Raw genomic sequence first — 15,178 nt, 5'->3', positions numbered from 1 at the left:
GACTTCCGTTGTTGCCGTCCTTTTTGACCTGGGAAGGGCTTACGACACCACTTCGCGTTATCATATTCTATCCCAGCTTCATTCTTTTGGCCTTTGTGGTCATCTCCCTCTCTTTCTCCACAGCTTCCTCTCTCGTCGTTCCTTTCGGGTACGGCTTGGAACCGCTCTCTCTGCCTCTTTTCAGCAATACGAAGGTGTGCCCCAGGGTAGTGTTCTGAGCACTACTCTTTTTTCTGGTTGCCCTCAATGGTCTTCTTTCCTCTCTTCCTTCAGGCATCTTCTCCGCTCTCTATGTTGATGATCTTACCCTTTGCTGTCAGGGTGATGATTCGCCTCTCCTTCAACGCCAGCTTAAACTTGCGATTGATGCCGTGTCGTCTTGGGCCACCGAGCATGGCTTCAAGTTCTCTACTACTAAGACTTGTGCCATGACTTTTACTCGGAAACGAGTTGTTCTTCGTCCCTCTTTGTCACTTTATGGTCATCCCCTTGAGTACAAAGATTCTGCGAAGCTTTTGCGGTTATTCCTTGACACTCGTTTGTCTTGGTCTCCCCATATCTCTTACCTCCGTGTTGAGTCTGTCCACAAATGTGGTAATCTCACAGATGTTAACAACTACAGACCCATATCTATCCTGCCAAACTTGTCAAAAATTTTTGAAAAACTAATCTATAAGCAGCTTTACTCATATCTAGCCAAACTCAATATACTTAGCCCTTGCCAATATGGCTTCAGACCCAAAAAAAGCACTAACGATGCACTTATTAGTATGCTTAACTCGATTCATACAGCTCTTGATAAAAATGAGTTCCCTGTTGGGTTGTTTGTGGACCTGCGTAAAGCTTTTGATACTGTCAACCACCAAAACCTTCTTCTTAAATTACATCATTATGGAGTCAGAGGACACTCCCTACAATACCTCAAATCCTACCTTACTGACAGGCTCCAATATGTTTCTGTGAATAATACAATTTCTCCCACCCTACCCATCAACATTGGTGTTCCCCAGGGCAGCATACTTGGCCCTCTCCTCTTTCTCATCTACATTAATGACCTTCCAAATGCCTCCCAACACCTCAAACCAATTCTATTTGCTGACGACACAACCTTCATTTACTCCAGTCCTGATCCCCTTGCTCTAAATGCCACAGTAAATACTGAGCTAAATAAAGTCTATCTGTGGCTAACTGCCAACAAACTCACCCTTAACATTGACAAAACCTTCTATATTCTGTTTGGCAATAAATCCTCTAATCAAATAAATCTCAAAATAAACAATACCCAAATTTGTAACAAATTAGATGGCAAATTCCTTGGCATTCTCATTGACCACAAGCTGAATTTCCAGGGACACATTCTAAACATATCAAAAAAAGTTTCAAAAACTGTGGGCATTCTTTCTAAGATCAGATATTATGTACCACGCCCTGCCCTGGTGACTCTCTATTACTCCCTTATCTATCCATATCTCAACTATGGTATTTGTGCTTGGGGCTCAACTACCCAAAATCACTTACGTCCTCTAATTACTCAACACAAAGCTGCTATTAGGACAATATCCAATTCTGGCCCCAGACATCACTCGGTACCCCTACTTAAATCTCTGAATATGTTAGACATTAAGTCACTGCACATTCTCTCATGTGTATTATACATATATAAAACGCTAAACTATAATGCCAATCCTGATCTCAAAAGCTTCATAGAAGGTTGTATCAGAACCCATGAGCATCACACCAGAAATAAATACAGTTTTGATATTCCTAGAGTACGACTTAATCAAACTAGAAATGCTCTACAAATCAAGGGGCCCAGAATGTGGAATGACCTTCCCAACCATGTTAAAGACTGTACCTCTATCAACCAGTTTAAGTTAAAAGCGAAGCTATACCTAATAAATTCCCTGTAACCTACCTTACCTTTCTATTGTCAACCAATGTCTGTTTTTTTTTCTTTAAAGAGCGCTGTTTGTCGACATAATTGTACTTGTGCTGCTTTTTCATCTATGTTTTCATTTCTTGTTTTCATTCTACTCATTATGCTCAATTAGTATTAAGCTTGTCATTTAAGTTTATCATGCCCGAAACGCTTTGCGTAATAGTGGCTTTAGGCATTGTATGTACTAGCTCTACCTATAAGTCAACCAATCCTTGTAAAAATTTATTGTATGTATGTTCCTTACCTAAATAAAATTGTATTGTATTGTATTGTATTGAGTGCTCTAAGGCCCTTACCCTCCTTCGGGTGTTGTCCCATACTTCTTGGGGGGCGGATAGGCACACTCTCCTTGCTTTACATTCCTCTCTCGTCCTGTCTAAGCTCGATTATGGTTGCCCTGCTTACTTGTCTGCTTCTCCTTCTACTCTTCGCCGTCTTGATGCTTTGCACCATACTGGGTTGCGCCTCAGTTCTGGTGCCTTTCGTTCGACTCCCGTCCTTAGCTTGTATGTTGACACTGGCTTCCTGTCTTTCCAGGACCGCCGTGATCGTTACTGTCTTCGCTATCTTGCGCGGTCCTTACAACATCCTTCCTCTCGCCTCTATCGTGCTTTAACTTTTACCCCTCCTGCGGTTCCTGTTCCTCTTTCCCCCTTCCCTCTTTCTGTCCGGTTATCTCGCTTACAGGATTCTCTTTCCGTTCGTATTTCTAATGTTTCTCCTCGTGTTGTTCCTTCTTTGCCCCCGTCGAGAGTCCCCCTTCCGCAGTTTTGTTCTTCCTTGACCCGCATCACTAAAGCTTTTACCCCTCCTACTGGTTCTAAAACGCCTTTTCCTTGAGCACTTTTCTTCTCACTCCCGCTCCGTTTCTGTCTTCACCGATGGGTCTAAGTCTGCGGACGGTGTTGGCTACTCTGTTGTTTTTCCTGATCGCACTTGTATGTGTCGCTTACTTCCAGAGACTAGCATCTTCACAGCGTAGCTTTATGCTATTCTCTATGCTCTTCGTCTCCTGCTTTCTCGTTGTCAGTCTTCCTTTGTTGTTGTTGTTGACTCTCGTAGTGCCCTCGTGGCTCTCGGGGCCTTTAATCCGGTTCATCCAGTGGTTATTTTATTTTATTTATTTTATTTTATTTTTATTTTATTTATATATATACAAGAAGGTACATTGGGTTTGAGAGAATACATTGGATAGTACAGTATTTACATTCTTGTAAAGCCACTAGTATGCGCAGCGTTTCGGGCAGGTCCTTAATCTAGCAGATAATTTTAAGTAGGTAATTTCAATTAGAATTGATAAATGAAAGATACATTACAAGAGAAAAATGAGATGAGAGAGATAAGTAAGTATATTAAAGCACATTGTTATATTAAAGATCTTGAGATCCAGTATTGGCTGTTTCTAGTTCACAGTAAATTTAAGTCAGTTGAGTTTTGTTGGGTTCCCAGCCATATTGGTGTGTCTTTAAATGAGCGTGCGGATGCTGCCGTCAAGGAAGCTGTCAGCTCTTGTCCCATGTCTCGTAAAGGTATTCCATATTCCGACTTTTACCCGGTTATCCATTCCTTCATCCTTACCCGTTGGCAGGCTTCTTGGTCGTCTGTTACTGGTAACAAACTACGTTCTCTTAAATGTTGTGTTTCCTCATGGCCGTCCTCCTACCACCGTAACCGGCAATGGGAAACGGCTCTGGCGAGGTTGCGTATTGGCCATACTCGCTTAACCCATGGTCACTTGATGGAGTGCTGCCCTGCTCCTTATTGTCCTAATTGCAATGTCCCTCTTACGGTCGTGCATGTCCTTCTTGAATGTCCTGACTTCCAGGACGAGCGTATGTCTTGCTTTCCGACCGCCCCTCGCGGTCACCTGTCCCTCAATAGAATTCTTGGTGACTCGGATATTTTGATATCGTTCACCTTATGCGTTTTTGTTCTCGTATTGGCATCCTTGGTGACATTTAGCGCCCTCTGATTATTCCACACTTTGATGGTGCTTACATAGCCTTCCCGGTTTGGTGCCTTCTTTTGATAATTACTTACTTGCTTCCTTGGTGCTCTTCTGGGACCAGAAGCCAAACTGGTAGGGGCTGAGTATGTCGAATTTTATGAGGTAGGAATAGAGCTGTTTGTAGATAATTTTTTCAAATATTTTTGATAGAATGAGTACGTTTGATATTGGTCTATAATTGTTTATGTCCGCCGGATTGCCTTCTTTATGGACTGGCATTACTCTTGCTTTTTTAAGGATATCAGGGGAAGGTATGACACTCTATGGATTTGTTGAGCAGAAGAGCTATGGGTGGTGCAAGGGCATGGGAGGCGCTCTTGTATACAATGGATGGAATTTCACTGGTGTTCCCTGCCTTGGTTTTTAGTGAGTGTATGATGGACACAACATCTGCCGGGCTGACTGGTGAAAGAAGAGAATTTGGATAGCTGCCTGAGAAATATGTTAATATGTGTCTGAGTCTGCGGTATTTTTCTGGCAAGATTAGCACCAACTGATAAAAAGAAGCTATTAAATTCATTTGCCATTTCTAAATCAGTTGATGGTGTATAGCCATCCTTATAGTTTTATTTGGATTACGTGAGTGTTGTTTATTTCTTAGGATACTAGAGATGGTTTTCCATGTGCTTTTCATGTTGCCTTTTGCTTCATTGAATCTATTCTCATGATATGAAATTTTTGTCTTTCTTATGATACTGGTAAGCATTGATGAGTACCTTTTAACTACTTCCTTTGTAACTAGGCTAATCCTAAGTTTCTTTTCATATTCATGTTTCTTGTTGATTGATTTGAATATGCCACTTGTGAGCCATGGACTGTTTATTCTTTTGTCAGTTACTTGCTTGGTAAGGAGGGGACAATGAATGTTGTAGAGGCTTAGAGTTTTGGAGAGGAAGAGGTTAGCTAATGAATTTATATCCTGAGTATTATTGAATTCAGATTCCCAGTTAATATTGTGAAGTGCATTTGTAAGGTTGCCTATAGCTGATTCACTGTGTAACCTGAATGTAAGTTGCTTGTTTTCTGGTGGTGTTAAGTCCATGTTTGCTAAAGAAAGGTAGGATAGTGGTCAGTTGTTCTGTCGTAGATTATACCAGATACAAGGGGAGCTGTTATGTTATTCCCTAAGTGATCCAAGGTAATGGCTGAGGGTTGAGTGACTCGGGTGGGTTTGGTGATTGTGGGGATTAGCATACAGGAGTTAATGCTGCTAAGGAAATAGTCAACTTGAGAGCAATTTTGTTGATCCAGGTCAATATTGAAGTCTCCTCCCAGAATGATGTTGTTTTTGTTGAGATTGTTGTTTATAATAAGATTCTTTAGGTTATCTGAGAAAGAAGCTATGTTAGTATTGGGAAATCTATAGATGGCTCCAATAGTCAAGAAGGATTTAATGGGATTTAATTGTAAACTGAGCAAAAGTATATTCACAGAAGTCATCTCTATCACTAATGACACTGTTGCAGATAAATGTACAGTATCTCGGTAATATATATTGAAGATTGTAATATATATTTTGAATATATATTGGTAATATATATTGATCAATTTAAATAAATTAAAGATAGCATAGGTGAGCAAGAGTGGCGTTCAGAGCTCCAACTGGATACGTCCGCTGTATCGTCCTTATAGGTGCTGTATCACTTGCATCCGACCTTTGTGTTAGGTCAAACAATAAGGTTTGAATTTCATCGACAGAGCGCAATGTTTCAACACCGCGTTGGACAGGTGTTTGGGAGCCAGAGGCGCGTGTGCCACCCATGGTTGCTCACTCAGTACTAACCCAGCCAGCAGCCCTAGGACATCCTGGAAATTTTTTCAAGGTGGCTGCCTCTCACTGGAGGTCCTGTGAGTCCATTTCGTACACAATCAACCTCGCACACATTTAGAATAGGTATGGAAAAATCAAAATGAAATTTTCTCGGTTGGCGCAGTTTCCCCCCGACCGAGAATACTCGGTTGGCAGCAGTTAAGTGGTTAAGACAATGTTCGTATGAACAAATGTTCTTAAAGCAAATGTTTTAATGTGGGGATGGCCTGTATGCTCTATACACAAATCTTTTATTTAAGCTGTGGGCTAATGCTGTAATTATATTTATATGTTGGTAATTAAATTAGTCATGTAATAATGTGAATATATTTATTTGTATACACTTTTGTTTTTTGTAAATCTCTAAAATAATGACATACCCTTAACATTTTCAGGTATAACATATACAACAGGCATTGGAGACTTTATAATTTTATGACTGATGAGGAAAGGATTTGATGGTGTACTTGTAACAGAAGAAAACTAGGAAAAATTATATTACTAAAACTAGTTATTCATAATTACATTTAAATGTGGCTTTTAATAATTAAATGTTGGTAATGACATTAGTGGAGTGACATATATATATATGCCTTGCTTTTACCTACAGCTCTGTGTTTCCAACATAATAAACTGCCAGTGTACTACAAAACAACTTTCTAAGGTTTTTACCCCATATTTTAAGCTTCGTGCAAGGGCTCAAGCTTTTCAAGCTCTTGAAGGCAAGGGCTCTTCAAGATCCTTCATTACCTGTCTATACTGTAACTCTCACAGACTTCCATACAACTCATCTGAATGAAGAAAAGTGAAAGAAAACCGAGAATATTATGTGAAGTGTGTTGACAGTGTGAATGCTTAACTTTCAACGCAGAAAAAATAATAGAAACTGTTTACTTATGTGAAAAAGACATTACTGGTATGTAAGAATTTTCATGAAAGCTGGTAATTTTTGTTATTTAATAAATCGTAACGAATCAAATTTGTCATCTATTTTTATATTAAACATTATGCATAAAATTAAAATTGAGCTTACCGGGTAAACTCGAAAGATTTTTTCTGGTCTCTAATTTTGTCTGAGGTTTGCTTTCCTCCTCAGCTTTAACATTTGGTATCAATAAAGCTATAACCACAGTTGCGGACATGTCAACGCATATGGATGACATCATTGTATGGAGGGGTCAGAACCATTGCAAGTTGCTTTTCAAGACTGAAAAATAAACATAATTTGGGGTATGAAATGGAATGTAAAAATGTTTATAATATAACATAAATTTCCACTTGCATTGTAACAACTTTGCATGAGCTATATTAGATACTGATAGGTAATAAAGCTGCACAAAAATTTAACAATTCAGATAAATTTACCTAAATGTTTATAATATAATGATGATTGTAAGTGGCAACTGGAAAGAAGAAAATATCTTTGCACACTTCTCCTAAACTATAATCTGGCTTTGTTAGGTGGATGCAGGATGCCATTTACAGTGCAATGAGACTTCAGATTTATAGTAAGTTATTAATTGAAAAAAACCAGCGTTGATTGTAATGAAACGTTATTTTCTGGGCGAGTCCCGGAGGCTCCCAGGAGCTTACCAGGCTGATATGCATATATTAGACTGTGGCAAGAGTCCTTCGAATGGAGTTCTAATGCCTACCAGGGACCACAAGCCAGAACCTGGCCCCCCTTAGAAAGGCATGAGGAGCAATGGCTTAGAGAAACCCTCTGTGGGTGGAAGCATTCTATGTCTGCCATCAACCGGGCTAGGCACCCAGAAAGGTAGGCATTCCAAAACAGACCCCAACTGGAGAAACATTGCTACTGAAAGCCAAACTGCTTAGCAGAACTCCCCAATCAGAAAACAAGCAAACAAGTATGACATCACACCTGACTAGGGGCCAGGAATATTAACGAGATAATGGGCGGCCAAGACCTTGTTCGACTTCCAAAATCCTCACGCTTGAATGTCAGCCCAAGATATATTACGAAAAAACCAGCATTGAATGTAATGAAATGCCATTTTCTGGGCGAGACGTGGAGGCTCCCTGGAGCAATCCAGGCTGATATTGCTTATATTAGTCTTTGGCAACAGTGTGAATGGAGTTCTTAGGCCTATGACCAGGGGACAATGGGGTCATGAGCCAGAACCTGGCCCCCCTCAGAGAGGCAAGAGGAGCAATGACCTATAGAAACCCCCATGTGGTTGGAAGCATTCTATGTCTGCCATCAATTGGGTCAGGCACCCAAAAAGGTAAGCATCCCTAAACCCCTATTCTGGCTAAGAAATAGCTACTGAGAGCCGAACTAGTGGACAAAACTCTCCAAACAAAAAAGAGCAAATGAGCATGACGTCACCACACCACCGTCTGTACAGCTTCCCCCCAACCCCCCGGGAGGGGGAAGGGGGAGCCCCAGACTCCTTGTGCCGGCTACCCAAGACCCCAGTTCTGAGGCTGGATATAAAACCAGCGTTGAATGTAATGAAACACCATTTTCTGGGTGAGCCCCGGAGGCTTCCTGGAGCTTATCGGGCTAATGTATGTTATATTAGACCGGGACATTAGCTAAGGAGTTCAGACCTACCAGGGACCAGCGCCAGAACCTGGCCCCTTCAGAGAGGTTTCAGAGAGCAATGGCTCTGGAAAACCCCCTTGTGGATGGAGTTTTTCTTAAATGCCATCGACCGGGGTTAGGCACCCAGGAAGGTAGGCATAACAAAACAACCCCACATGGTAAAAAACTAAAACAAAAAACCAAACAGAGAGGTAGAAACTCCCTACAATCCCAAGGAAACAAGCAAACAAGCAAACATCACCCTTTACTGCCGCGCTGATTGTCCGCGCAGCCCTCCCCGCCCTGAGAGGGGGAGGGGGGAGCCCCGGACCTATCGCGCTGGCTGCTTACCTTCAGTTCGTAAGCTAATGTCAACCGGGATAGACGCTTCTCTCGCCTCAGTTTCCTAGGAGGTGTTTGCCTTGTATGGCGTTCACTGCCGTGTGTTGTGTTGTGCGAAGGCCAGGAGTACCTCATCAGTGCAGGGGCTGCATATGCTTAGGGGCTTCCTTCCCTATGCGCCCTGTGAGTACTGCCCCTGCGTGACAGGGTTATCTTCTCTGGGGCGTTCGGGAACCATTCCCGTAAAGGTTCTTGCTGCTCGGCATTTGCCTCGCCCTTGGGGCAAGCTGGGGCTTGGGGCCCTTGTTTGGCCCTGGGTAGGGACTGGTATTGTGCTGGTTAGGGCGTCAAGGTGTTGCACGACCTGCCACCTAAGCGGCAGCCGGTTCCTGTTGCCTCTGGAGACGGTGTACTTTTGCGGGGTTTTTCTTTTGTTTTATTTTCATTTGCCTGGTAGGGGGTCTACCTAGTGTAGCTATAGTATGGCCTAGGGGAGCCGGTCGGCCGAGCGGACAGCACACTGGACTTGTGATCCTATGGGCCTGGGTTCGATCCCAGGCGCCGGCGAAAAACAATGGACAGAGTTTTTCACCCTATGCCCCTATTACCTAGCAGTAAAATAGGTACCTGGGTGTTAGTCAGCTGTAACGGGCTGCTTCCTGAGGGTGGAGGCCTGGTCGAGGACTGGGCCGCAGGGACACTAAAGCCCCGAAATCATCTCAAGATAACCTCTCAAGATATAGTTCCACTGGTAGTGTTTGGTGGCCCTCTGCTAAGCCCCCGTGATTGTACACGTCACAGGGGTTTTCAGTGCTATCCTCTACCCTCTTGTTATTTTTGGGTTTCTTAACCGGTTAGCAACACCTTGCCGGGCTTCCCGTAGCAGTCAGCCTACAGGCCCTGGAAACTCCTGTCTGGGCTCGGGGGACCATTGAATGTGTCTTCCGGGTTCCAACCTGTTTTGTACGGGATCGTTGGTTGTTGTGCCCTTGTCTCTGGGTGACAGTCGCCACTTTTACCTCTGTCATGCTGCCTGTTGGGTCACTGACACCTTGACCTGGGGTCTTGCGAGAAATATTCTCTGCTTGTTCTCCAGTACTCTCCTGATGTTATTACTGTTCAGAGTACAGGCAGCATCTGTGTTGCAAGCTAGGTTAGGTTGCTGCAACACGCTAGGTTGGTTTCCCACTCGGATGCCCTGAGGCCGCCCCGTTTTGGTTAGGTGCTGTTCGCCCCTATCCCTTCCTGTTCCTGGCTCTGGACCGTCTGCGGGTTTCGGGGTCGGGGCGGGGTTTATTTGGGGCCGAGACTCAGGCTGTTTTCGGGGGCTGCCCCGTTCGGGTTGGGGACGGAGGTTTTCTAGCCTGTTCCTCCTGCCAAGGCTTCTGGGTCTTACCAGCGGCCCTTTCTTGATGCCTTTCCCATGGACTCTTCCTTTTCTTTAAGGGCGGAGGGCTTGGAAAACTTGTCTTGTCCTCTCGTCAAGACTTGTCAGGACTTGTCTTACTTGCCTCTCCCTCTCTGGAGGGAGAGACAAGTAAGTGATCTGAGAGTCCCAGCCAAGTCTGAACCTGGAAGGAAACCAAATGGGACTTCCTCCAGTTCACCAAGAACCTGAACCCGGCAAGCTGGGAAAAAAACAAATTCCTGGCGAGCAGACAAACGGACAGGCTGGGAGCCCAGACCAGCCAGTCATTGAGGTAAGCCATCACTCGAACTACCTAAGAGAAGCAGACGGGCCACCACAACCCGAGTATGGCGTGTGAAAACGAGAGGATTCAGGTTCGATCTGAACGGGAGGCAATAAAAGCTGGTAACTCTGATGCCCCACAACAAAACCGAGCCAGTCCCTAAACCGCGGATGAATCGGGACGTGCCAATACTGCGTCCCGGAGGTTCAGGTACACCATCCAAGCACCCAGCTCCAACAGAAGCCGGATCTGGGACAGAGTAGTCATCCAAAAGAAGGGGCAATGAGCCCAAGAGTTCAGATGGGACATGTCCAGAATGAACCACAGAAGGGACTGGGAACAGATGGGAAAGCCATCTGAGAGACGTCGTCGTTTCGACCACCTCCAAGTGCACCCACTCTAAGATGACCCGACAGAGCGCAGGAGAAGAGGCCAGGCTTGCGATCTCCAAGCCCCCCAAAGGAGGCGGGGCTACTCAATGCCACCGCAGGCCATCGGAAACGAACCAAAAAGCCCAGAAATCGTGAGACCAGGCATGAGCGAACAGAGCAAGCCTACCCCAATCGCCCCATCAATGAGATGAACCAGCGAAAGGGTCGTTGCCCCTAACGAGAACCCCGAGCTCTGCACAGAGCGAAAACCTCACCAATCAGATGAAGATGGGTCTGAAGGCGGCGCCGGCTCAGAAACTGGCACCTATGGCCTACCATGACAAGCGTAACCCCGAGCCCTGGCATGACCCCTCCAGGAAGGCCCCCCCGGGACCCCCAGAGAACCAACAAGTCGGTCATCGGAAGACAGCTAGCCGAAGCCGCCTGCAGATACTGTGCCACCACAGAATCAGCAAACAGCAAGGGACAAAAAGGCAAAGACATTCTAAGAGCCAAAGCCCAAGCAGATTCCAAGGAGGAAGAAAGCACCAGCCTGCCGACACACGAGCCGAGAGGCATAAAACAGTGACATCACATCCTGCAAGATCGGCGCAAACAGCTCCAACAAGGCAGACGACGCATGCGCCAGCCGTACCCAAGGCACTAGACTCAGGAACGGCCATAAGGCAGTCTGCAGACAGCTCCAGGAGGGAAAAGAAATGCAAGACCGAAGCCAGTAGGCCACGAGCACCTAAGCCTTCAGTAACCAGCTTAGCCGACAGGGGGGGGGAACCAGCATGTGAAGCTGCACCACACTCACATCCTGAGGAGGGGCAGGAGCGAACAAGCACTCATTGAGGTGCTCAAACTCGCCGTTGTCTCCCTTAGCCCCGGCCTCAAAAGAAAAAGGCCGGTGCAATTGTAGAAGCAGGAAGAAAGGGGGCCCAATGGTTAGACCCAGATGCTTCGGCAGAAAGGAAATACTCAAATGAAATATGGGAGGTACTCAAATACTGCCCGAGTCTCAACACCATCTAAACCCTGTCCTGACCCCGAAACTCTCAAGACGTTTTGGAGCCAAAAGCATGTGGGGGGGGGGAGAGTAGACCAAACCACAACAGGGGAAGGACAAGCGGGTGCGGACTGAACCAAAGCCGAAGCGACCAATACTCCTAAGTCTGAGTCCCTATAACCAAAACGGGGCAGCCTCTGGGTTTCCGGATCAGCAACCAACCGAGTGTGTTGCAACAACCTAAACCTAATGTGCAACGCCTGCGCTGCCTGTCCCCCTAAAACCGTCATCAGTAGACTGGGTAAACTAAGTCACCACCATGCAATAAAACTCGCAGGACTCTTGGTCGAAAGTATCACCGACCCGGCAGGCAGCATGACGGAGGCAAAAACAATGAGAATCACCCTGAGACAAGGAAACAGAGCAACCCTCAAACTTGCATAAAGTGAGAGGTTTCTCAGGGGGTCATATCCATTGAACCCGTGCGCCCCTGTGGGGATTCCCAGGGTCCTGAGACGGAATTCACGCTCTGGGAAGCCCAGGCAGGGTACTGCTAACCGGCACCCAAGTCTACTAACAACTTTCTAAGTAGCTGAATCCCCGGGATGTGTACACTCAAGGGGACCTAGCAGGGGATACCACCAGAACAGAGAAGTGTATGCTATATACACCTGGGGCAACAACCAAAGGCAGGCCCCCTACCAGGCAGGAAAACAAAAAGAAAAAGAAAACCCCAGCAAGAGGACAGCGAACCAAGGCGGAATAGAGCTGGCCGCTATGAGAGGTGAAAATTACCTGCGCAGTACCCTGTGCCCCCACCAGTGCAAACTGCCTCTTACCTTAAGGTGAACAAGGATGAAAGAACACCACAGCACAAAAAGGGTGGCCGAAAGCCGAGCAGTAAACGACCAAGCAGAGCCAGAACCCAAGGAACTTGTGGAAGGAGGCCCCAAGCCCAAGGGCAGTACTTACCATGCACCTAGGGAAGGTAACCCTAAGCACATGTTCCAGTCGGCATGCAGCCCAAGCACTGAAGAATTACTCCTGGCTCGTGCACCCTCAATAAGACAGCCACCACACCACACAGGCACAGAGATGAGGACCAATTCAGGAGCCAGAGCACATGACTTCCACCTAGCGCATCAGAACTAGGGTCTTGGGTAGACGGCACGATCGGTCTGGGGCTTCTCCTTTCCCCTCCCGGGAATGGGGGAGGTGCACAGGCGGCGGCACGGCAACGTGGTGACATCCTGCTCGTTTGCTCATTTTTGTTTGGGGAGTTCTGTCCAGCAGTTTGGCTCTCAGTAGCAATTTCTTAACCAGAATAGGGTGTTTGTTTTGGGATGCTTACCTTTCTGTGTGCCTGACCTAGTCGATGGCAGACATATAGAATGCTTCCAACCACATGGGGGGTTTCTATAGGCCATTGGTCCTCGTGCCTCTCTGCAGGGGTCAGGTTCTGGCTCGTGGTCTCCGGTAGGCCTAATAACTCCATTCACACTGACTGATGTCAAAGTTTAATATTAGCAATATCAGCCTGGATAGTTCTGGGGAGCTGATGAGGCTCCCCCCAGAAATGGCAGCTAAAGCAGCAAACTTGCAAATATCATGGGCACGAGGACAGACCGCAGGCTGGCTGGACCTAATAACCCTGCCTACGACCTGGGAGACCTGATCCCTGGAACAGGGAAGAAGAGAAACCAGGTGAATCCAAAGCACGTCCCCAGTCACAGAGGCCGTGGTGCACAAATAACGGTGAAGAGCCTGGACACAACACATGATGCACCCGCGGACTGAACCAACCAAGCATCAACACCCCCTCCCCCAGAAAGTCGCCGTCTCGTTCTTTGCCAGAAAAGAAGGATACCTGCTTGATGGGGTTCTATGAGTAGTTCTACTCCCCAAGCCCGGCCCGAGGCCAAGCTTCACTTGAGAGCGTTTGGTTCCACCAGGCTATAAAAACTAGATAAAACTATCTAGTTTTCTCTTGAAGATGTTCTCAGTTGTTCCTACAATATTTCTTATGCTCGCTGGGAGGGTGTTGAACAACCGTGGACCTCTGATGTTTATACAGTTTTCTCTGATTGTGCCTATGGCACCCCTGCTCTTTACTCGTTTTATTCTGCATTTTCTTCCATATTGTTCACTCCAGTATGTTGTTATTTTACTGTGTAGATTTGGAACTTGGCCCTCCAGTATTTTCTACGTGTTTATTATTTGATATCTCTCTCATCTCCTTTCTAGTGAGTACATTTGGAGGAGACTGCTGCAACGAACAAACCTACCATTAGGACCAAAAGAGCAGAAAACCCCTGTGCCGGAGGAGAGCATGAAGCTCCCCAACCCGACCCCGAGGCAAATGCCAACAAGAAAAGAGCCTTATCCTGAACCGAAGGGGCCACCACAAAGAGACAAAGAGACACAAAGAGATGAAAGGATCACTAAGAGAGTTCATATTACCACCGAGACGAAACACGCAGGTGGGACACCATGAACGAAGTCACCTGATCACCATACAAGTGGTGATAAACCTGTGTCAGAAAGATCAGACGCAGCAGATCGTTAGAGATGATCGAACCAGCCCTGTACCAGACTGGACTGATCTGCTGAAAGAGGAGGAGCCATGGAAAAGTCCCAGAGTTCGGACACCGAGCAAGTAGTGCCAGAAACCAAGGCTGGGCCGGCCACCAATGAGCCAACACGACAACTCTTCCATGGTAAGTTTCCAACTGAGCCAGAACCCTGAAGCAACAGCTGAACTTGCGGGAAGAGTTATAGGTAACCCTACCTCGACTTGTTCTACCGAAAAGCATTGACCACGATGGCCTCACAGTCGGGGTAGGGCACCACATACACCAGGAGACGCCTCAATCACGCTGACATGAAGGGGGTCCACTTCCAGGTGCCCGTACATCTGGCAGAGCCAACTGAACTGACTTAACATTGACCATCCATTCCGTGGAAAGGGGAATGAACTGGGACAGGCTGCCCGCCAGAATGTTGGAAACCCCCCTGGATATAAACTGCCAGGGAAAGCGAAACCCCGAGAACTCAGCAGATGAGTCGCCCGAAGCGACCAGCCCCAAAGAGCCAAGGATCAGATCGAACCCCTTCGGTTTAGGCAATGAACCACCAGGGCACAGTCCGAATGGAGCCAGGATCATAGATCCTCGAGTGAGACAAACCCTCTGAAGTGATAGCCACACCGCCCCGAACTCCCGCACTGTGCTGTGAGCCTAATGGAAAAACGGACCCCACCGACCCTGGCCAGCCAGGTGAGTACTGATTACAAAACCCCAGTCAAGAGACAACGCATCCATGAACACACTGAGCAAGGGCTCAGGTAGTGCCATGGCACTGAACCCTGAAAAATCCGAAGAGGAAGCTGGTGACGCAGCAGCTGATGCAAGGCCCCCAGAGGCCGAATAAAACGATTGCGAGAGCAGCAGAATGG

At 46.4% G+C, this 15,178-nt stretch overlaps 1 protein-coding gene across 12 annotated transcripts in view; it reads right to left on the bottom strand.

Moving 5' to 3' along the window:
• Window positions 1-6,073: 6,073 nt before the first annotated feature.
• Window positions 6,074-15,178, bottom strand: part of LOC123765217 (uncharacterized) — a 321,546-nt gene continuing 312,441 nt past the window's right edge. For 11 of the 12 annotated variants that reach the window (XM_045753688.2, XM_045753689.2, XM_069335541.1 and 8 more), the window contains one exon: window positions 6,074-6,964. In XM_045753688.2, coding sequence (XP_045609644.2) covers window positions 6,959-6,964 — 6 coding nt within the window. In that variant the 3' untranslated portion in view covers window positions 6,074-6,958. The remainder of the gene's footprint in view (window positions 6,965-15,178) is intronic. The other variant, XR_011230261.1, reaches the window with a different exon arrangement.

The sequence above is a fragment of the Procambarus clarkii genome, chromosome 33 (assembly GCF_040958095.1).
Source record: "Procambarus clarkii isolate CNS0578487 chromosome 33, FALCON_Pclarkii_2.0, whole genome shotgun sequence".
NCBI classification, from domain to species: Eukaryota; Metazoa; Arthropoda; class Malacostraca; order Decapoda; family Cambaridae; genus Procambarus; species Procambarus clarkii.
This window is presented reverse-complemented; position numbering and strand designations above follow the sequence as displayed.